The 25555-nt window shown below is 29.0% G+C and overlaps 1 protein-coding gene across 8 annotated transcripts in view; it reads right to left on the bottom strand.

Moving 5' to 3' along the window:
• LOC123260716 (solute carrier family 12 member 4) overlaps nt 1–23747 on the bottom strand; it is a 119489-nt gene extending 95742 nt beyond the window's left edge. The window contains exons 1-2 of one of the 8 annotated variants that reach the window (XM_044722025.1): nt 4072–4317; nt 2522–2730 (exon numbers count right to left, since the gene is read on the bottom strand). In XM_044722025.1, coding sequence (XP_044577960.1) covers nt 2522–2582 — 61 coding nt within the window. In that variant the 5' untranslated portion in view covers nt 2583–2730; nt 4072–4317. Of the gene's footprint in view, nt 1–2521; nt 2949–3386; nt 4318–22586; nt 23546–23635 lie in introns of those variants that run through there. The other 7 variants (XM_044722018.1, XM_044722010.1, XM_044722003.1 and 4 more) reach the window with 7 other exon arrangements.
• Between the last annotated feature and the right edge of the window lie 1808 nt (nt 23748–25555).

The raw sequence follows: 25555 nt of genomic DNA on the forward strand, positions 1-25555 counted from the left end.
TTTTTTTCGATGGGGTCAACTCTAACTTTTAACGAACGGTTTACTTGTGAAAACGAAATTATTGTTTGCGCCTCAATAAATTCAAGCCTTAAGAAAAAATTTTTTTTAATTTAAATGAAGTTTTTTTTTATTTTTATTTTACTATTTATGTGTCATTAAAATTCTGTCAACGGAAATATTTTAAATAGACTGAGCGCGAGTTCTATGTTCGGAGTTTAATTGTAAAAAAAGATTGGATATAAAACAAAAAAATGATAACTAACATCAAAAAAGGAATTTTGGTAGCAATTTAGTACTCGGTAAAACAGATACCTTTTCATTAAATAAAATTAGTGAGCTTCGATACTATTCATACTGAATTTTGGCAGCTTGGATGAAATCACATAGATATAGGTGTATAGAGTTTTAATTAGAGAGCGGGATACATTTAAGAGTAATTTAAATTCAAATATTACGCTAGAAAATTTGTAATAAAATATAACTGCATACTTGTATATAAAATAGGTCGTCATTATCAAATAATGTAGTCATAAATTGTAACAATATTTTGGTATTTAAATAACTTGTCAAGCAAAATGGAATGATATGTGTTTATCGTATATTTAATGAGATCAAACGATAAATTTTCCGTCGATAATTGTGTCAATATTTATTAGTGCTTTTAATTCGCAATTTATTGTCGAAATAAAACTATAAAAATTTGTTTAATTAAATATTTTATAATTTTCTTGGTTCAAGATTTTTTTTTTAAATTAAGTGAACATTTTTTATCAGTACAGGAGTTTGAAACAATTTTTTTTTGTTAAAACTAGTAAAAGTTTTTAAACAAAATTATTTGCTTACAGAGATAGAATAAATGGGTCGAAAATTCAATCGAATGTGGATAAATAGTTTTTTAAATATCTTACACATTTTTAAGTTAAAATAAAAAATATGGGGTAAGAAATTGTTACTCATTTTTTTCTTATTCTTTTAAAACTTATTTCAATCAAAATACACCAACTAAATTGAATATATAAATTTGAGTGAATAAATATGTAAATGGCAATTTATGAAAAATGAATTAACAGACGCGTTTCAGACTGAAAGGGTAAAAGTTTACCGAGAAGACCAAAAAAAAAGTTAAAAGAGAACAAGTAGAAGCATAAGTAACAAGAACAAGACACCAAGTCCAATAGGAAGATCAAGAAAACGTTTAACCCGCAGTTTTAACTTTATCGCTCTAATTTTTCTTTACAATTGCAGTCAAGACACAAAACCCATTGAATAGTCTCGACTCGGTCCATGCTCGTACTGAATTTATTGTTCGAAACTCTCACATTGAAAACAGTAAAACATTCTTACTGTAGATACAGAGCCATTGAAATTTATTACTTTAATAAAACTATTAAATAATTCGAGTGATTTTCTACCAACTTGACTAAAAAAAAAAACATTATAAAATAATATTTCGAATATCAATATCAAATGTATGTTTAGGACTTATCTAAAGGAAAAAAGCTGGAAAAGTCACATCGAAAAAATTGTTCCTTGGTGAATCAAGGAGCTATCTTTTTAAAATTTTTCCAACGATTTATGTAGTGTGGAAAAATCGATCCAGCAACCAAGGGGTCGAGTGGGAATTTAACCGAAAGTATATAGCTATACAGATATGTTTATAGTATATATACAATATATACATATATAACGTTCTTTAATGTGTCCGCTCAGTTATCCCATTACAGCTAACGGGCCACTGATGCTTCTCTCAACCCGACGACACTAGTCGACATGATGCAGGAAATGGCTCATTCAATTCAAATAAATCATTAGCCGATGAAACGATAACGACATCATTTCATCCTTTTTCATAAGCTTTCTATTCTTTAAAATATTAACCCGAATTCTAAAGAGGGTACTTGTTTATTTTCACTACTTTCAATCCTTGAAAATGTTACTTAGATTTTTTTGAACGATCACGAATTTTTTTTTCTCAAATCTTATTAAAAATTAGAACAATTTTTAAAAAAATTATTTTCAAAAACGTAAATTTTCGAATCAAAAAAAAGTTTTGAAAAAATTGATATTTTAGACATAAAGTTAAAAAAAAAGAAGAGTTTCAATATGTTAATTTTTCAATTATGCTACAAAAAAACCAGGTGATCGTGTAACTAAATTATCAAAAAAAAAAAAAAAAATGCAAAACTTTTTTTATTGTAAATTAAAAATCCAGGGTAATATTTTGAAGAATAACTTTCATTGTTCCAAAAAATAAAGCAAATAGATCTGAAGTAGCCAAATATTTTTCATCTGAACACAATTACTTTCTTAAATCCTAAAAGCTGAATATCTCTCAGATTAAATGAATCACGTTAAAAAGGTAAAAAAATTAGATATATTTGAAGGCACCGCATGACTCGGCGTAATCAATTTTCATCATTCAACCCAAAGTAAATGTTACAAATAAAAAAATACTGCCCTGGATTTCTTGGATTTTGATTAAAAAATAAAAAAAAAAAACTAATTAATAAAAATTACTTGCCTTCGATAATAACATGCTCCTTGGAGGCCAAAATTAATGGTATTGCCCCGGAAGCACTCATTACTACAAAGTCTTAATGACGAATAGGAGAACTAGACAGTTATATACTTATAGTTATTATATATGTTGCCACTAGCAGACGTTATATTAAATATAAACACTCAGCGTATAATATAATGCAACATTAACCGCACACGCGAAAATCGATCCTGTGGACAAATGACAATGAGTGGTACTATTTATAGAACTAAATCGTCCTAAGGATCGACGTAGGACAAGCTACTAATAACTATAGTGCCCGAAGTCTAATGTGGTACGGAATTAGCATTAGTATTTTATAAATTATTATTATATTGTATTGTATTGGTGAAAGCTGAGGTAGAGATATCAGTATACTATAGTAGTAGTAGGAGTAGTAGAAGTGGATCTATAGTCAGACAAAGGGAAAAGTTACGCCAAGTTGTCAGACAACTCAATATACCAGACACGCTAATTTTTTTCACTCTTGATTGTACATACTATAAATGAAACAAAGATAAAAAAATAGCAACAAAACAAAATTACCGGTAAATTATAATTAAATTAGTTTACCAGTAATTTTTAAACCCTCTTTTTTAGTCTCTACTATTTATTTTTATTTCAAATCCTCTCGCGCTGTAAATGTCAAGCTTTCAACTTTTTATAACTTTTCACACGAAATTCTTTTTTTTTCTTTTAGTCATTCAATAAATTGTATAAATACATAAATTTAAATGTTTAAAAAATAAATTTTACAGGAGAGTTTTAATTAGCTACAATTTTGAACGAAAGAGGATGATTACTTTATCAAAAGTGAAATAATTGTTAAAAATGAGTCTTTAAATACCCGTTAACGATCATGTAGCGTCAACACACTTATCAACTTGTATAACTGACAAAGTATGTCGCGTATGCAACATATATGTCGTATCGTGTATAATACAACCTATAAATTTAGTCACATGCGAGGTTTATGAAATTAACGCTTTCCGTCGATGGCAACCGTGTATCTAATACTATAAATATATAACCAATTATTTAATTGACCTTCATATAATGCAGTATAATACAATATTAGAGTATGTAGATTAGATTCAATAATATATAAATTAACATCATAGGCCGTACCGTAATTAAGTAAAAATTGGGTGATTAAAAATGTATTGTAAATACGGACACTTTAACAAATTAACTATAAAGAAGCACTTTTGATCTTGACGTATCAGCGTAAAAAATAATAATAAAATACAATAAAAGTCACTAGGACACGTAAAATGTCACGGAGGTAGTAACTGTTGCATGGAAGTTATAGAGTTTGAGAGACACAAACACAAACACACCAGGAAGATAGAAGGTGAAATATCGATTTAAATGGTGTGCATGACGACAAAAACAGTTGATAAATTTTTAGTTGTAAAATGAGAGTGCTCGTCTTTGGTCTTATTCAGAGACGAACAACAGAAAAGGTATTATATCATATATGATGAATGCTTGTCTTTACAAGCAGTGACAGATACTGAGAGAGCCAATACCTTTAAGCGGTGAAACTCGCGCGTCAACTAACAACTCCGAGCACGTTTAAGTGTCACGACACGATGCCAACTAAGTTATATAGAATCGAATATTATTATATATGAACAAGGGAAGTTTTAGTGTGTCGTTGTCGTACCGGGTCTGCTCCACAAACCGAGTCTTGTTTCGATGGGCACAATCGACAGTAGCAGTATGCTAGTCTCGAGAACTCGAGAATATAACTTGGGAGCTGTTATATAGAGATAGAGATAGAGACAGATCGAGGTTTAACGGAGTGAGACAGTTGCCCGATTTCCACGTTTGTCGGGGGTATATTTTTCCCCACTCACCTGCTGATAACCACGTTGGTGCGCACCTACAACTACTAGCTGGCTGGCTTTGAATATCCCTGGCCTCTCTGATGCTTGTGCTAGACCACCGCCAGGGGAGGCCAGCCACCCCCGGGGGTCGCGTCGCCGACTACCAACTGCCACCCTATTCGCTTTCCCCAGGCTACTATACTCGACCGTTCGCCTAAACCTCCACCTTCTCTTATTCGCTATTTAATGTCCACATCTATGTCTATGTCTATATAATGTCTCTATCGATCACCCACCCTTTCTTATCTTAACCATTTTTATTTATTTATTTATATATTTGACTGTTAAATATGAATTACCCAAACTACAATCAGACGTGTTGATAGTTTACGATAAAAACACGCAATTTTTAGCTATTACTCCACTTGTGATAACGGATATGAGATTATAAGTTATTATCCCGGGTCGAAAAATTTAAACTGATTTTAAGCTAAATGATCTGCATTTGAACTTATTGATCTGTATTTGAACTTTTAAAAACATTTTCATCTATATTTGATCTACTATTCAAATTATTTTTGATCTGTTTTAAGTCTAAATAACTTTTTAGTAAAATAATTGAGCAGCTAAGAATATTTTATGCTGTTTCTATTCTAATGAGACTAAAAAGTTTTAAAAGTTTGACCGGTTTTTAGTCTAGTTAATTTGTAGATGGACTTTATATATTGTTTTCAAATTCAATAAGAAATCTTATACTGTTTTTGATCTACAATTTTCACTCTAAATGTTCGAAGGCCAAAAGTCGATTAAGATAGTGACTTATAATTTTTTGGACTCACAAGTATCTCATTAAAAATTATAAGTCGCATTTATAATATATTCATGCGCTTTCTTGTTTTATGAACTAAACGTCGATTATAACCTTACATCTGTTATATTTATTTGTCATAGCTTAACATTTCATGGATTATAAAAGTTTTGTAACTGCAAATATTAGTTGCAGTGATAACTAATAAATTTGTATTAACATACGTATATAAAATAGTTCTCATCGTTTGATTATGGATCTAAATCTAGAGTTTTCTAATTATCGTTATTAAACACAATGTGAATACATCGACAAGATTAAAATGTTGACAAGATGACAAGATTAATGTTAAATTTTATACTTTCACGCATCATTTAATGAGCGATATTCACTATTTGGTAGTGCGAAGAATACCGCTTGGTAGGTATACATTGCACTACGAAATAGTGAATTGTCACTATTTCAATTTCAGAGAATGAAAAGCTGTGCCCTGTAGAGGATCTTCGAGGACATGAATAAAATAATAATAAATAAATAAATATATATATTATTATTATTATTATTATTGCTATCTAATTCGTAACAGGTCCGTTTTTGATCTACAGGCGATCAAAAACCGACTAAAAATTATGCAACGTTTTGGTCTGTTTTTTCAAATGAAAAAATTGTTTCCTAATAAATAAATTTATAAACAATTAAAAATAAATTATTCTATCTGTGTAACTTGATGAAAAACAAGAAAGCAAATAAAGTACCTTATTTTTTTTGACTTCTTGCTAAGAAAATTGAAAATTTTCAAAAATCGGGAAGTTATTGGTTTTACCCCGTTTTTCGAAAATCGAGTTTTCATCAGATCTCGACGTTTTGAGGTTCTAGGAAGCTTTCCTGACTATTCCCGCGAGGGTGTCACTGTGTGTGTATGTGTGTGTGTAAGTATTAAACCTCTCATAACTTTTGAACGGTTGAACCGATTTCATCGCGGTTGGTGCCATTCGAAAGGGCTTCGCCAAACTTAGATTTCCTGTTAATTTGAACCGATTCGGACCGATAGATTTTGAGAAATTTGGAGAAATCTAAAGAAAAATAGGAAAAAAAAATTTTTCAGCAGTGGTTTTTTTGGAATAACTTTTAAACGGCTCTACCGATCGATTTCAAAAACTAATCAGCTCTCAACTTTGAAAAACCACGTCAATCGCCGCCAATCCGGTCAAAATCGGTTGATTCGTTCGAGAGATATCGTGAACGAAAGAAAACCAAAAAAAGTGTTTTTTCGGAGTTACTCTGAAATTTCTCGTTCGACCAATTGAAACTTAGAAATTCTTCATGAGACTTAAAAAACTGCGCAGAATGCCGCCAACCGCGTAAAAATCGGTTCATTCATTCAAAAGTTATTGCGGTTTGAAAATTGAAAAAATAGTGTTCTATGAAACTTCTATCAGACTTTTGAGCTCAAAGAGCTCAAAAGCATAGAAAAGGTATCTTTTAGAGCTCGGTGAGCTCAAAACAACACACAGATTGTATTTTTGAGCTCGAAGAGCTCAAAAAAAGCGGCCAGGTATTAACGGAATTAGCGGGAAGTTGCAGGGATGGCCTTTAGGGTCAACCGTCGTCCTAATTTTTTTTTGTAGTTTTTAATTGAAAAATTTAAAGTCGAGATAAAAAATACGAGATAAATTTGTGACGGCTGTTTGTTAAAGTAAATAAGATAAATAAATGTTGAGATGGAGATAAAAATTTTAATATAATAAAATAGGTAAGCTAATGCATGTTTAACTTTTTATTATCAAAAGTTCTTGAATAGGAACAGGAGTACTGGTTATATTTTTACGTACGTTTTTTTAATGCCGGTAATAACGGTATCAATAAAGTTTTAGTAAGCCAGTTAATCTTTAAATAAAAGTTTATTATTATTATGATCAATTCGTTTTTTTTTTTTTTTTATAGACATTGCATTTTTTAAAAAATATGTGCTCCGGTACTTCAATTTGAGCCTCGCAAGAATTCGATTTAACGATCGGACGACGAGGTCACGTTTGGAAACTCATCTCCGGGCACTTTGTTACCTGACGCATGAACTCCATCTCTCGTGCACAATTATGGTGAAAAAAAGGTAATGGTTTTTTCTTTTAATCAGCAAGTAATTGATTTACCTATTTTTGACGGTCAAACTATTCTCGCAATATATATCGCAATGAAAATTGAATTTTTGGCTGGTTACATTAAATATTATTCACAATAAATTATTCTTTGTTGAAACCACTATTCATAAAACATCTCTGGATATAAAAATTAAATGGAGTTTTGAGTCTGTTCACTTAAAACTCTGAAATTATCGAAGAAACTTAACTCATTCAACTTTATCCAAGTGCATACTCGACAGAAGAATTAAATAGAATAAAAAAAAAACCCGAAGATGCTTTGCATCCCTTTTATTCAAATTATCACTTCACCTTTCAGCGCCTAATCAGCATAAAAACTTTTCTATTTTTATAAATCATGATAAAATTTAACTGACATAAAATCGATGACACCGAATAAATTATCATTATTGCACTTTACATTTTCTTCAACAATCATTCTCAATAATACTTTGTCATTGTCATTGTCATTATCATTATCAACACTCTCCACTACACCATTTATTTTACGACCCTTAAAATTTTCCTCCTCGAAACATGTCGCAATTTTTTTAACCAATATTTTCTTTTTACTTTTCACCTAGATTTTTATTTCATTTTATTATTTTTCTGTTTCTGTCCTTTTACTTTTATTTTTCTCTTCCTGGCATACCTATTTTTATAATAGTGTAAAAAATTGTCAGGACATCCGGGCACTGTGCGAAAATCAAATAGCCGTTCAACCACAGAATTGAAACAAATGGTTCTGATTTTTAACGTCTGGGGATTTTAATCTGCCAAGAAAATTATTGTCACGTCTAATAAATTTAAGGATTTAAATTTAAAAATTTACCATCAAGGAAAAATTTACGAGTATATGGAAAAAAGCTTTACAGATATCTTTGAAGGTTAAATTTTAAATTATGCAAAAAAAAATAAATAAAAGGACAAGCGTTTTAAAGTAATTGTCCTTGATTCGACGGATGACATTGTTAATTACGTGTGTGTGTAATGGGAAAACGTAGCGTGCAGTTTATTGCGGAACATTGGCATTGTCACGCTCGTGCAACCCCTTTTCCAGGGGCAAGGATAATGTCCGGATAGTCGGCTCTGTACACACATTTATACTTATATTACAACAACATATAACATTTAACAAGTATAGTACAGTGGAAATGTTCGGTTGCATGCTGGACGTCAGTTAACAATCAACTTGAGCTTGCATTTATGAACGGGGCTACACTGAGAGTACCATCGAGGTCGTAGGCAATGAACCTCACCCTAGTTCAGGGCCCCATCTTCAACTCTTCCTATCTAACAACTCAACAACTTGTCTCCCAACCCCCAATACAACACAACAACTAAACTCTAAGAAATTCAGCCCACTCCAGAGATTAACAATAAGAACAAAGCAAAGCTTCAAGATTTCACTCACTGTTACTAAACGGCTACGGCTGATGCCACGCCCGCGGCAATCATTCAAAATTTTTTCCCTTTCAATCAAAATCATCTTTATTTTATTGTTTTTATTTTTTCTCGACAACACCTTTGTTTCATTTTTTCTTCTTTATTTCTTTTATTATCATTCTAGCAAGCAACTGTTCCTGATCTGAAAAACCAGAAAACAATGAAAAAAATGATCGAGATAATATTTTTTATCTTTTGTTTGTTTACTAGCGAATAATAAAGATTATTTTTTTTCTCATATATTTTATCGGGCTCTGACTCAATTATTATCACCATCACCAATTTTATCAAATTTAATTACTGCTATTTATTTATTTAATTTGCTGATGAAAAAATTGTTTTATTTACTAACTCCAAAAAGGAGTTAAACACGAAGATTCTTCGTGCTTAAACTTCAAAAACTTATTTTTAGTATTTCACAGAATAAAGAGAAATTGATTATTTGAGTTTTTAATCTATTTTAAATGTTTTAGTGTCAAGGATATTTTTATCCAAGATATTTCAAAGATTGTTGTGTTTGCAAATATTTTATAGAAATAACAAAATTTATATATGTATAGAATAGAGAGAAGTACATGCACATAACTATTTACACACCAGTCAAGGTGAAAAATCAATGGAATAAAAGATGTAGATAAAAAAAAAAAAAAAATAAAAAAAATAAACATGGAATGAAAGAAAATATGATAAAAAAAATCTCACAAATATTTTTCCACCGTCCTCGATTTGAAATATTGTTGTATTGTATTGTGTTGTATTGTATTGTGTTTTATTGTATTGTATTTTATACACGAACACACTGAATGAACATATATTTATTTATATGAGTATTTTATATCAGTAATATAAAGTGTATGCGCTTGCGTGACTTAAAAAAAATATCCATGTGTAATTTTATTTATTTATACGGGTCATACGCATTGAGTGATGCACACATATGTATTTATTTATGTATGCAAATCTTTTTCTGATATATTTCTGGATTCTTTGTTTCAGATTTTAGTATCCATGGCGTCACTTCCCGCGGCATACCCCATAAATTGTAGAAGCGACAGCTGAGTAAATTCAGTGTATAGCTTTAGCGAGACGTAAAGATTATAACGGATGAGAGAAATACATGAGAAGATGCCACTAAACAAGATCGAATCCATTGTTTACGAGTTAAAGTTCTCGCTGCAATTTTCAGTCATGTCACCATAAACGTAACATGAATTCCAGAGAAGACTAAAAATTTTATTATCTTTCGAAGATTCGGTCTTGATGAGTTTATCTAGCATAAAATTTATTTCAGCTCGGGTTTATTTGAATTTGAATTTATTTTATGTTCGGAAGAGATCAATCAATGGAGATTAAAATTAGTGATTTAATTTAGCAACAAAAAAAAATTGATTTATATCTTAAAATACTGGAGATCCTCACAATTGTCGAGAATATATTATGCAACGTATAATCAACTCCAACCTTGACACCCGGGGTGAATCGATTCTTCTAAAGATATATACAATGTCAGCACTAAAACTAATCGTAAATAATCAGCTGGAAATTCATAATCTACAATCGATCTAGACTATCAAAATTTATTTTTAAACGCTTTTTTTTTATACTTTAATTTTATTCAAATTTATTCCTTTGCTATTCGAACGTTCGACGGATTTAAGTTTATACAAAAAATATATTTTTGGGCAGTTATTTTTTTTTTACAAAGCAGATCAAGGTAAATTGACCTATTTAATTAAAGTAGTTTTATTGAAAAATTTTGAAAAACAAATGCAAATAGAAATTTTTATATCAAAGAATGGAAAATAGAACCAAATAAACAAAATCTAGAGGTTTTAGTTTTAAAGGTGACTCACGGTTGCTTATACTAGCAATTATCGAGTGCTGGAGAATTAACCTATGAAAAAATTTTCATAGAAAACCATACATGTCCTGACATATTATAATATGGTCATATCAAGCTGTCTATTAAATTATTTATTAATTTGTTCTATTTATTAAAAATAATTATAATTTTATGTTTTTTCTAGAAATATATGGGTGATTCTCTGTAAGGACGTCTTAAATCTGTATAAAATTGTCCGACCAAATTATTTTTAATTTTATTAGAAAAAAAATTAACAAGGGCTACAAAACTCTCAGCTTAATTATAATAAATAAACAGCCGAATTAATTTTTGCTTTTTCGATATTTGTGTATCTTTTTCCATATAACATGACAGGGGACTGACTGCCAGGGGACTGATTTTTTTTATCAAATTGAGAAAAATCAAGCAAACTATTTCAATGCATTCAACTTTTTAAAGTTCTCAATAAATGTTTACATTAATTAGAATAATATTAAGACTTATGGATCCAATTTTATAAATAAATTATAAACAAAAATAGCTGCCAGGGGACTGAGTTTTGAAGTGGCCCAGACACATATTTCCAGAAAAAACGGTGCTTTGACACTAAATAAAATGGCGATAAAGCGCTAACAGCCCTATGGTTATTAACTTACGGCTAGTTAGATCCTTATAAACCTTACAAAAGGTAAAATAACACGCTAGATTTTTTTTTTTTTGCTTTGTACTTCTGGCAGGAGACTGATCTTAAAATGCCTGCGACAAACTTTGGTTTAATGAATTTAATGAAACAAATTAACTTTCGATACTTTTTATTGAAGAAGATTGTTAGTTAACTAATTAAGTTTATAAACATTATCGATCAAATTATATATTATTGACGAATAACTTAAAATTTAATCTTAAAGTTTTAATTTTGGGACTGGGACAGCCCAGGGGACTGACATTTCGGTGGTTTACGAATTTATAGCAAAAAAACCAAAATTTATTCCATTTTAGTTTTCAATGCTCCAAATAAAAATGTTTTTTTACTTTCGTAATAAATTTTTTTTAGTAACAAAATAACAATTTTTTTAATAAAAAAATGCCTGGGACAGCAAAAAACGTCCTTACAGAGAATCACCCATATACATCAATAAAGCTCCTTATAAAAGTAAAAAAAATATTTTTATTTTAGAACGGAATATCTGAGATTTAATTTTTTTGTAAAAAGACGACTCAGCGATCATGCAACCTCTATTGAAAATTCTTTTTGAAGCTTTTTGGGAAATGTTGAACAATTGTCTGGCCATCTACAGGAATTTATAAAAAGTCTCGTAATGCCGATTATGGTAATTACAGTGACTCTAATAGACAAAGGAATATTTCAAGCTTACATTGCTAGCAGGGGATTTTCCTAAAGCTTTTAGCTCGGCTGAACATAGTTTTGTCTGATTAAATATTCTAAGCGCAGTAGGCTGCTTTCCGCAGAAATAACAGTAGACTAGAAATCGTGGTTATACTTTTAATTCTATGGCTGTAATAATTGATAAATAATAATTATTAACTAAGAAACGGCATGGTTTAATTTAACAATTTCTTAACAAGACTAAATTTTCCTCCCTATCCTAGTTTCTCTATCAATTAATACTTTGTATTCAAAATAAAGTTAATAAAATTTTAAGTTTTTAAATATCTATTGAATTTTTTCAATAAAAAAATTATGCAATTTTAGGGGAAAAGTTGTTAATGAGAAAATTTAGAATAATTAAAGTAATTGAAAATTCAAATTTTAAATATTAATTAATCGAATATTATATAAAACATATAGTTTCTAAAAGTATTCCTTTGCCAGCTGGAAAGTTTGTGCACATAAACATCGGCGTGTAGTTTGAATATGAGTTTTCAAATATATTTACAACTTATAAAGCTGTAACTCAAAATATATGGGCAAAAACAAGCACAACTTTCTTTTTGTACAAAATATATATAAATTTTCTCGACATTATTTTTCCATTTCACCATTTTAATCAACACTGACAAAAGTTTTTTGTGAAATATATATATATATATATATATATATATATATATATATATGCTATATATATATATATATATATATATATAAGTACACCCATTTATTTTATAACTTTATGAAAAGCATGAAGGTACCAAACATAAAATTAAAGTTGACTTAAGAAATAACTTCTTCAAAGATAACAATAAAATGTCTATTTACTAAAATAATAATAAATAAAAAAAAAAAAAAAAAAAAAAAAAAAAAAACGTCTTTATATCAAGATAAAATCTTAGATAGATCAAAATAAAAACACATTTTTGTTAGTTTAGAGTATTTAAATTACAGAATATAGTATTTCATGATATAATAACACTAGGGTATGATATAATAGCGCGCATTAAAAAAACATACTAAAAACTTAAGTTCTAAAGCCATCGCTGATAATGTCTCGAAAGCTTTACATCATAACGGACAAAAGTAAGAGAGGATAAGAGAATTTTAGATAATAACCAGAAGGTGCTAACGCGAGTGTCTAGAGTTTCGCCCAGGGCATGACCGTCGGTCAATGAATTCTCCAGTCTACCATTCCTATTAGTATTAGTATTAGTACAGATGCTATTATACGCTTTTTATATCTGTACATACATGTAATACAGAGAAAGAGAAAGAGGACATGATATCGCACAAAGAACGGAACTAAAGGGTGTGACCTCCCACACACATCCACACGTAGAAGTCTCCACTCTAAACATCAAGTCCATCGCTACGCCATTAACAGCGAAATAAACGACCAAAAAATAAAAGAATTTGATAATATTATTAAAAAATTTTCTTTTCCTTCCTCTTTTTCTGTCTCACGTTTCCGCGCATGTAATGACAATGCCGGTTCTTATACGCTCAATAGTATTCGCTATTTGCTGACTCGAATAAGTTAATTAGTAACTTTATTAAATGTTGTGATGGAATAAAATTAAAACAGGAGTATATATGTAGTAGGATAACAATGTAGATGACAACAAAGTTAAATAGTGAGTATTGTAGCGATAAAGTGAAACAGAAATGGAGATAGAGAGAGAAAAAGAGGAAACTCGGTCAGTAATGTGATCGGAACTTTGAAAGCTATCCAGATTTGTTGGTACGTAACAAGGAGCTCGAGGTTACCCACTTGACCAGAGATCACATCAAATTGCACATTGATGTGGTTAACCAAATTCGATAGCCATATTTTATTACTATTAATATTAGCACTAATATTAGTATCGTATCGAAACAGATAATTGTGAGTATTGTGTATTATATATACATATGTTTATAAATATAGATGTATGAATGTAAATAGAGGCTTTAAATAACAATGGTTAACGCAGAGTAAAGAATCATTTTCCATTAAATGCACGTTGCGTAAATTAATTCAATCCTAGTTTAGAAGGACGTGATAAATGTTATTGCTAGAGTTTATGAAGTTCATAGCGACCTTGAAGAGATTTCCTGCTGCCGATGCAGCAACATGACGTTATATGACGATGTTGAATATTAAATGAGACATAAGCACACATTCGATCGTATATTCAAATTATACTACGCTTAACCTACCAAGAACGTATAGATGTATGGATCTATGTTCAAATACCATCGGAGGATATTCGTGATTATCAACAATGCTACTCATTCGATTGGGTATGCTACTTGTATTTAAATTACTACTGCAGTGCTTTCAATTGCCTATTGATTTCCTCTTTTTTTTTACCGTCATTTATTCCCTCTGAGGATTTTAGAGTTCGTTTGTATAATTTATAGCTAATCATTATTTTTTTGCTCCAAAATTTTTTTTTTCAATTTATGGTAATTGGTCATTTTGTCGAACTTATTTCCAGATGGGTCAACAGCAAAAATATTGAAAAAATACAAAATTTTCGGAGAAAAATTGGACAATTCCATGGTCCTCAAAAATCAAACAGTCTTAAAAACGCGAGAGATTGAAAAATATCTACTGGAAATTTATTTCGAGATGACTGAGTATAGGAGTCTGGTGAACTTCAACCAAACTCAATTGATGCATTTCGCGGATTACTAGAACTATTTGGCGTGAAAAATGTTGATCAGAGCCATCGAGAAATCGCAAAAGTCATTGACCTTTTCCGTCGGGAACCGAACCCAATGTCCAGATTTGCCATTCTACCAGCCCTTATTTACTAGAATGATAATTTGAATCGTGTTTTACGAAAGCCCGTGGAAAGGTTCGTTACATAAATGAAAGTTCTCTTATTTTTAGTATTGACATCTATAGGAGCCACAACTGAGCTTCTGATTTAATTTCGACATAATTATAATTATTATAATTATATATAAGCTCGGATTTTTTTCTGAAGAAGTTGTTTAATCTCTTGTGTATTTTACCCTGGATATAGAGTCTGAGGATCATGGAAAATTTATTAATTATCTTCGCAAATTTGTTTTACGAATTTACCGAGTATAGGACCCGCCTAACTCTGACGGTAAGCTCTTTGAGGCTTTACACGGAGAGAAAAGAATAGAACTCATTCCTATGTAGAATGGTAACCATTACCATGTTACATAGTAATAGAAATTTTTGTGAGAACCCTGTGTAAATTTGCTAATAAAAATCTTAAAAATTGTGATAAAAATATGAACAATCACTCATTCGATGCGGAATTAAATTCTGAAAATAATGTTGTTCTTTTTTTATTTTTTTTTTATGAAAATTTCAATTTGTTATTAACAAAAAACATAAACAAAATAAAAAATCTCAGTTTTTCGTAAATAACTCAATAACTATTGGTGATATCAAAAATCGGAAAAAAGATTCTTAAAGAGGAGGAAATTTCTGAAAAAAAGTCTTGACTCCCGTAACTCTAGCTTGAAAAACAATAATTTTTATTTGATATTGAAAATAGAGTTTCCGCGCAACTGCTGTCGTATTTTAGCATCGGCGCGGCCGTGTGACAAAAGTCGCGCGGAACCCTATTTTCAACATTAAATAAAAATTATTGTTTTTCAACCAAGATTTTCGGAAGTCGAGACTTATTTTCAGAAATTTCCTCCTCTTTAAGAATCTTTTTTCAAACTTTTGATATCACCAATAGTTATTGAGTTATTTACGTAAAACTGAGATTTTTTATTTTGGTTATGTTTTTTTATTAATAACACAAATTGAAATTTTCATCAAAAAAATAAAAAAATGACAATATTATTTTCAGAATTTAATCCCGCATTGAATGAGTGATTGTTCATATTTTTATCACAATTTCTAAGATTTTTATTAGCAAAAAATTCCGTTACTAAACTGGTAATGGTTATCTATAGAAATAAGTTCTATTCTTTTCTCTCCGTGTATAAGTAAACAAAAAGTTGATGACATCTTTCCACACCTGAGTTAATAAATACTAATATTTTACAAAGAAGGTAGCAAAACGTAACTAATCGATAGTGTATGATTTAATTTAATTTTTAATCAATGGACATGCTATTAACATAACCTAAATTGTTTGTGCGTAAAATGAATTTTAGTTATTCTCGTACAATCGAGGTTGACCGCTATTATATTTTCGATTAAAACTCTCGGTGAATAATAATGTCCCCGTGTTCCAATATAATAATATGGCTTTAGTCAGGTAGGGGGTGTAAAAACCTTCCATTAATAGTAAAACTTTAATTCCGAAAAATTAAAATACCAATAGCATATAATAATAATACAACAAAAGAATAATAATTAAAGTACACGGATTTTTTGAAAATAAATATTATTTGAATTAAAAATTATCTGGATAAACTAAAAAATTCCTCGAGCATGTAAAATTTTATGGTACTTATCTGAATAATCAATTTTCAATTGGGCTAATTTGATTTTAAAAGTCAATAGTATAAAAATTTTTAGTGATTGAAAAGCAATTATTTTTTTACAGCCAGATATGATAATTAGTTAAAATAATTTTAAAAGAGCCTTTAAATAAAGAAATCTATTTTTAAGATAATAAATTGTGAAGTGAGGAATTTAATGATTACATATTGTTCTATTGGTGACGGAACGCGAGATGTACGATGTGTGCTATTAAATGCGAAGTAATAGCTGGTTCATGGCTTGATTATGATCAGTGTGTAAAAACAATAAGCACTGTAATTGGGCTAATAATAAAATAATTGCTGTCGCGAGAAACTAGTGATGCTGCTGTACTGGTGTTGCGTACTCATCTATAGTTGTGTATTCAACTCTATACGCTTATTTTGTACTTATAGATATGTTTGTATGAATTATAGCGTCGCAGCAGAAACTTGAATCACGCGTAAATCGAAGTTAATAAATTGTTAAACTGATCTGATTTAAAATGTAAAATGTCACAACAATTAAAATTAATTAACAAACATGAATAATTTATTTGTTTAATAAATTATGTATTCAGAATTTTAATAAGTAATTATATAAAGAGAAGACACATATTTTTCAAAGTTTAATAAATAAACCGAGTAAAGAAGAGACAATAAGATGGAACCAAAGCGTAAAAGACCATGAACTCCACATGAATAGTTTCTCTTTGATGTTGCCTACTTCAGAGGTTGCTCTTCATTAATTTCTCAATTCCGCGGGTTTCCGATTAAAAAATACTGCGTTTCACAGGTTCATAAAGTCTTATAGAGACTATTGGTATACTCTTTAACTAGAGGTTGTCTCTGTAATTAATTCGTCTATTAAATCGCGGGTTCATGTTATTAGTTATTATTATTAGTGTTGTATGTAGGCATTTATATTTGACATTCTCGACTGAAAATATTATTCTGAGAAGTTTTATCACCATCACTATGACCAGTATAATTTGTATTGCTCTATAGTGGTCCAGCCTGAACTCCCCAGTAAATTGATATGATTACGAGTTATGCGTCATTCCCAGAGCATTTTAATACCACACAATACAATTTAATTAAATAGAATACGTCAATGCACTTAGTGGAGAATATTTTATCAACAACTAAAATTTATCATTTAATTTTTTAGAATTAAAAAGCGAGATAAATCATTTTAATGACGTAACGAGCAATTATCTACAATTTGTATATTAATTTTTAATTTTATTACTAGTATTTTAATTAAAATGACTTTACCCACAACTTGTAAAACAACACAAAACAAATATTTCATTATGAGATAATATTTAACAGCATTAATACAGACAAAATAATTAAAATACAAATTCAAATACATGAGCAAACCTATAAGCATATTCTTTTTTATATTATTATTATTTTTAAATAATTAATCGTTTGTTCTTATCGTAATTAAATGCTAATTGTAATAGAGACGAGATTAATTGTATCAATTACGATATTAATAATAATGATGGAAATATAATTATAATTCATCATATAAATAATGAAATTTAATATTGATAATTATCAATTAATTTTATAGAGAGAAAATAAAGCGAAAAATTCACCCGTACAATTTTTTCAACTTGATTTCCTCTTTAAACATTAATAAATAGGGCTAAATTACCGTGAGAAAACATAAATAATTTTTTATTAGATATTTTAACAGTAAATTTTTGATAAATTTCGAAAATACATGAAAAAAATGATAATCAGTTTACGAACGCAAAGCTGCTTATGATTTACCTAAGTAAATTTTAGCAAGGTTATTTAAAATTTTAATACTTAATGCTACATGAAAAATTTCAAAGAGCTTATTTTACCCCAAGCGTTTTACTTCCAAATAATAAATTTCAGGAATTATTAATTAATTTTATAAAGATAAAAGACCGAGTAAAATACGCTTCTGTACTTCTTATAGTTATTATGAGGTGCGAATAAATTTTTTATGTCAAATTACGAGATCAAAATTATAAAAACACGTACTAAAATAGTATTCATAAAAAATAAAATATTTCAAGAATATTTTCGAATAAAAATTCTAATAATTGAATTGTTTTAAAATTTGAGCAGCTTATCATAAATTATTCCTTTCATTTTAAATTATGGATTCACTTCATATAAATATTAAACGCAATTTTATAAATTATCAACAGTTAAAACATTAAGTATGTTTATTCGTAACATTTATATAACTGATGGTAAATTTAAATGTCAACAAAGTTTGAGTTTCCCTGTTTCGTTGTGAATTTAAGTAAACAGAACATTTGAATACTATTGTTGAAACATTAACAGTGATCAGAGTTTAATTTAATTACAAAATACATTAACAGTGTATAATGTATACTATACATTATTCATAAATATTATTATATTATTGAAATTTAATTAAACAATAATCAGAAATCAAAATTAATTGAAAGCACTGATAAGTTTAGTAGATTTTGCTGGTGGTAAAATCTGACATTCGCTATTATATTAAATTTATATAACTTTGCATTTCATTAATAACAAAGTTTGACAGGATAACGAATTTAAAAGTTATATCAAATGAATAAATAGGAAGAGTTTGAAGAGGCATAATGTAATAATATTTTGGTATGCCATTTCATGCGAATTCCAGCGGTACAAATCTAGTACAGTGGATATCAAGGCTTTGGAGATAAGTATAATTTTAACCAATGCAAATATATATATATATATATATATATATATATATATATTAGGGTGTGCCAAAATGTAACTTCCGTGGAGAACCTTTTAAAATTGGAATTTTGAGTTCTACTTTTAACAGCAGCTGTGTTAGGGCATTTCCTGAGATATTTCGGGTTGAGAGAATTCATTTGATTATTTATACGATTTTTAACAGGAGATTTAATTGGGCACTTCCGGCCAAATTTTGAATTTTCACAGGAAATACCCAAACTAAGCTTCTGTTAAAAAATTCTATGAAAATCAAATACATTGTCTCACACCAAAATATATCAGGAAATGCCCAAACGCAGCTGCTGTTAAAAGTGGAACTCAAAATTCCAATTTTAAAAGGTTCTCCACGGAAGTTACATTTTGGCACACCCTAATATATATATATATAAAATGTATATGTATTGAATATACAGAACATAATAGTTATGAATTGTCACATAACTCGTTATTGTTGACAAAACATAAAGAAAGTCGTTACACTGTCACTGGCACAGTGCCACAGTTAAACAAATAAAATGCGTCCGTGGTACCAACACATAATATACGGCTGAAATATCTAATGTCTATAAATAAATATTAGGCTGTCATTTTACAGTATTTATCATTTTATACTCTATTGAAAGCAGTTTAGCACAAACTAAAAAATTTACTCTCTACAGTAGCTTCCATGAAAAATGCAGTCCCTCAAAATTTCATATCGTCGATGATCAATTTTAGCAAAAAAGAACAGGAGTGAGGCCAATAATTCAGGGAAAAATCAATCGAGCTAAAAAATGATCAAGCAAACCGGTATTTTAAAATGAAACTGCGAAAACGATTGAAATATTATCATCTTTACAGAATAAGAGCATGCATCATAGAAAAGCTCGTAATATTATTGTTTGAAAATTTATTTTGTCTATTCTGACATGTAAGCGCTTTTTAAAAATTTTAACCGTGTACTATAACAATAGATAACGTCTTAGTATCTACTAAATAATTTTGCGCGAGCATAAAAATGTTTCGAATAAAAATATTATTTTGTATTAAAAATAAAAAAATAAAAAAAAATTGCTGTTTTGCGAATTATTTGTTGCAGTCTCTGTATTGACTAATAAATTTTGCAAACATCCCCTAGAGTGAAAGGATTCAGGTCATCGTATCAATAAAATGTTTCCTATTCAAACTCTGCGATAAATCGTATTTTTTTTTAATTAATCTAAATAAACCAAAACAAAATAAATGAACTACTGAAACGGACCACGGGAAAAATTTATAATACAAATAAAAAAAAATGCATACATGACCGTGATCATTTTTTAAATTTCAACTAAAATTTAATAATAAAAACGTAAAATATTATGACATATTTTACGTAATTTTTGTGAAGAGAGGTTCAGAAGTAGAACAAACAAGAGAGGGTTAATATTTATGATAACTGGAGGCGCCACCCTCCAGCAGCGCTTGGAAACACCTTGTACAAAGCTCACTATGATACAATAGGCAACTAAAGACAAGGTAGAAAGGCAGAATGCGATAAGAACCGGTACGTTAAACCTTCCGAGCAGCTCACTGCTACTGATAGGCAAAGAAATAAAAAGCTAAAAAAAATGCACGTGATTGTTACAGCGAGACGGGTCAAAGAAGAAAGAGGGTGCGATTATCGACCCTCCAATGTCAGAGTTTTTCAGTGTTACATGTTTTATAACAATGCAGCTGCAACACTTTTAAGCTTATACTCGTCACGATTTAACAGCACCCTTGCGTCACAATCTGAGGGTTATCAACTTAAAAGTATCCTATTTTATGTTTTTTGCCTTTTGTTGTCTACTCTTTCATTTTTCTTGTCGATTATTTAGTTTTTTTTTTCTTTGTTCCACGCTACGGGAAAACTTTATTAATCTGTTGCCCGTATAGTATATCGAGCTATTCATCAAAGCGTAATTTTATTAATGGAATTTTTTCTCAAATAAATTGATAGATCCTGGGATTAGAAATTTATGTAACATTAAATTATTATCTAGACCGATAAATAGATATTGAAGTTGAGAATCATCTGGAGAATAAAAGTTTACAACTTTTCTGCACTTAAGTGGAAACCTTCAGGACTGGACTAGTTGGTAAAGATGACGACAAATCCTCTTTGCTTTTTTACTTTAATACATAAGTAAACTGACTTTCTGTTTGTATATAAGTTCATTCGCATTTATGAATGTACGGTGTGCTGTAAAAGTAAATCCTAAAATAGAGTACACTCTCAACAACACAACAAAAGAATAAAATACGAGCAACAACATCACTTTACTCGGCTCAGTATCTCCGTGTACATTATAGACGACTTGTGAAGTTGGGAATATGCCATTTTAAATATTTTATCGCAGTAAATTGATGCAAGTTTACTTATTTATATTTTTATTTATATTTGGATATAAATACCAGCATATAATATCAAAGATGTGAGCTGTATTTATGTATTGACTTATACTTTTTTTCTACTCCAAAATAAATTACCCGTATTTATAGCAGTTTAAAATAAATGGAAAATATAAATGATTGATTTGAAAGAATCTAGATTTATCCACTTTTTACTGGTTATTTATTAAATCGTAAATATAAAATTATGGGGGTCAATAGTGCTGCATTCTCGCCTAGTCCGCGTTAATTATTTGAAAATTGTTGACAGTATGAATGTATGATTCATATAAACGATAGCAGATGATACTTTAATTATCGCTTTAAATATATTGGGTCGTATGGTTTAAAGCCTATTATTTAAATCCTTCAAAAATTTCAAATAAATTTAAAATAATTAACAAATAAAGAATAATGAGCAAACAAATAAATAGCATAACAAGCCAAAAAATCAATATTTATAAAACTAAGTCTAAAAAAAATGTTTTTTTTTTTTTTTTTTCCCCGGGGTCATTAGCACGACTTTGGTAAGATGACACTTGATATTTATTTTTAAAATTCTTTGACGTTTCCTCACGAAAGTCTTCACTGAACGTTTGCTCATGTCATTAGACTTATTTCAAAGTAGTTTAAATAAATTCGTTATTTATTTTTTTCATTTGACCTTGTCTGTTAATTTACTAAAATGGATTTGAGTATTTTAAAACATAATAAAATATTTTTTAAAACTACTGAAGCTCTATAGATGTTCACCTTGTAATCATAATCATATATATGTATTAATGTGCATACATTTGAATATGTATATTTGCTATTGAGAAACAAAAGAATTAATTCAATTTAAGCTTATCAGAGAAAAGAACAATAAAATAAAATACTAAGTATTATCAATAGTTATTGATCAATTCATAAAATTTCTACAGATATTTCGAAAGTGAAAAATTCCATAAACTTTTTTCATATAATATATAATATATAATACTAAATAATAATGTAAACACTCACCAAATTCAACTGATGTTAGATTAGATTGCAGCGTACCGCGTTCATATTGTCCTACGGTGTTGTTTGACGGCGTCACAATAAAACGTTCCTGCATTTTGTCTTTTTTTTTTTATTGATTGATCAACTATTTAAAATTTAAATTTTAATGTCATTCATAAAAAAAATTTCACTAGTCACAATTAAAATAGTACTTGTCAACGATTTTTAAATTATTAATTTCCCGCACTTTTTTTTCTACGACGTTTTGTAAACAAATTCTCCATTCGCTGAGTAGATGAAATATATTTATAACTTTTTATATTTATAAATTGTTTATTTTGTCTGGACCAATTTTATAAATCAAAATACAAAAACCGGTGGGCAATATTTCGTGTGAATAAACCCGGCGATTAACGTAGACTGAGACTGTTATGTTTGGTCTGGACAGTATGATGTGATGAGAAAACGAGGAAAGTTATCGTTCAAATGTATACGTAGACATGTATGTGTGTATACAAAGTAGTTGTGTGCTTAACTACTTGTTACCCATATTATGTATCCCAGTGGGAGACCCACACGTTAGAGGGTAATAGACAACAAAAAATTCATTTAAAAAAAATAGACTAGAAGACAAGTTAAATAGAATGACAAAATAGACCCGGTTTAAAAAAAAAAAATTACAATTAATAAACTATACTGACTGATGATGTGTGTAATATCAAATATATAAGTTATATGAGGACATGTATACTCGATGCGTTTAGTTGCATTACTCCCTCCTTATTTTTTACTCACATGTTCAGTATCGAGCTACCGCATATAAACATACACATAAACACTTCATGCACGCGATTGTTGATACACGCGACGTACTCGTGCTTTTGAAATTGAATCAATCAATCCACGTGCCCAGTACAGGAGTTTCTTAAGTTGGTGCTCAGTGAGAAATTGAATTTTTAAACTCCAATAATAAAATTGATCTAGAAATAAAAAGTTATTTGTTATTATTTATTTAATTTAAAGCCCGCATGCAGTTTTAATTATTTAAAATGGTTTATTGAAATAATGACTTAGATACTGCTGAAGATGGAGATGGTGATGATGATAATGTGTGATGAAGTATATTTGAATATGAATGCATACAGGTGTACGTATGCCGGTTGTCAGACTACTTGTATTGACGTACAGTAGGTTCACGCGGACAGAGAAAAAGAAATAAAATAATAATGCCGGTTCTTGAATCTTGACAACTTACTACTGCCGAGGTTATGAAAACGTATAAAAGGGGGCAGCATCTATCTAGTGTTTGTCTAATCGATTTTTGTTGAATCTACCTTACCATTTTCATGTAATATTAACTATATAAATTGTTTTGTATAAATACAAAAATACTTCTCAGTAAATATTAAATAATGTTCGTCAAACCGACCCCAAAATTAAAGAAACGATAAAAAAATATGTTGAGTTATTAATAGTAAAAAATTACTTGTAATAATTTAAGCTTTTTGACTAATGAGTATAAATGGAGTAGACATTAGAAATTTTTTAAATTATATAAAAATAAAATATAAATAAAAATGAATAATCTCTAAAATAACAATTGTTAACAAAAAATTATAATCATACTGAAATCAGAAGACATCTAAAATTTTTAAGACTTTTATAACAATTCAATTTGTTATAAAAATTTTTAAATTTCTCCATATAGACTTTTTTTTACTAAATTTTGTTTCATTATAATTCAATTTTTATGAAAATAAAAAAAAAAACGTGTCTGTCAATTTCAGTATCGGAAAATTCTAAAATATTATTGATATAATTTCGAAAAACATTTGCTTAGTATTAATATATTCTTAAAAAAAAATGAAAATAAAGTTAGCCGACATCTAAAAATTTTTATGATTTTTTTTATTAAAGAATTATTACAAAAAAATAAAAAAAAAACTTTTTCATTTGTTAAAAACTTCAAAAACTATAAGTGCAATTTTTTAAAAATATTTTTTAGTTATAAATTAATAAATTAAGCAAAATAAAAAAATCAAAAATGTCGGCTAACTTTATTATTATTAAAAAAAAATAAAAAATTTTCAGATGCCTCCTGATATCATTCATTTTACTAAAAACATCTTTAAAATCTAACGCATTAAAAGCCGGCTTCACAACAATAAGCTGAGATTCTATTGAAATCAGATTGTTATCAATGAATATCTTAAAACAAGGACTCTAACAACTAATGTTCAATTATTACAAGCTATTCTTAATTGTTTAACACATTAACTAATTAATTCCAATAGTTGTAACAAATTTAAACATCACGGATCGGCTTTATTGTTCAGCTCGCAGTTTCGTGATTCTGCGAAGAGGCACACAGCGCGGCTTATGCGCTGTAATCGAATGTCTGTGCGGGGTTTATGACGCCATGTTGTTTAAACGCGCGCATGCGCAGCTATTCCTGTGTAACGGACAACAGACGTTCTTGCACACGGCACGCTGCGACACACTCCTACCATTGTGACTGTCGTGATTGTTGATCAACTTTGGTTCATTTATTATCATCAGTTTTCTGTATTAATTATGTAATTATTTAAATTGATGTAGGTATGAACTAAACAGTGGTAAATGTGTAAGTAATATCACGTATAAATTATTCAGTGACAAGTATTAAAATAGTCAGTGTAAATTAATTCGTTGATCGTAACATCGTAGCTTGGATTGTATATTAAAAATTGTACATGTCAGTTGTTTTAAAAGTGTATCAGATTAATTTATAATTATTTCTGTCAGAAATAAATTGAAAAATGACTTTTTTAATTAAATTTTGTAAATCATCGGGTACATTTTTTAAAAATAGTGTCGAATTTCCGTTCCCGCGCAAAAGTGTCCAGTCAAAAAAAAATTATTTTTGTGGTTTAAGTTTAAAAAAAAATTTCTGAAACTTTTTAGTTGTGATTCAATTCAGTGTGATTATAAAAAAGAAAAAAAAATTCAGT

Source organism: Cotesia glomerata, linkage group LG1 (assembly GCF_020080835.1).
Source record: "Cotesia glomerata isolate CgM1 linkage group LG1, MPM_Cglom_v2.3, whole genome shotgun sequence".
NCBI classification, from domain to species: Eukaryota; Metazoa; Arthropoda; class Insecta; order Hymenoptera; family Braconidae; genus Cotesia; species Cotesia glomerata.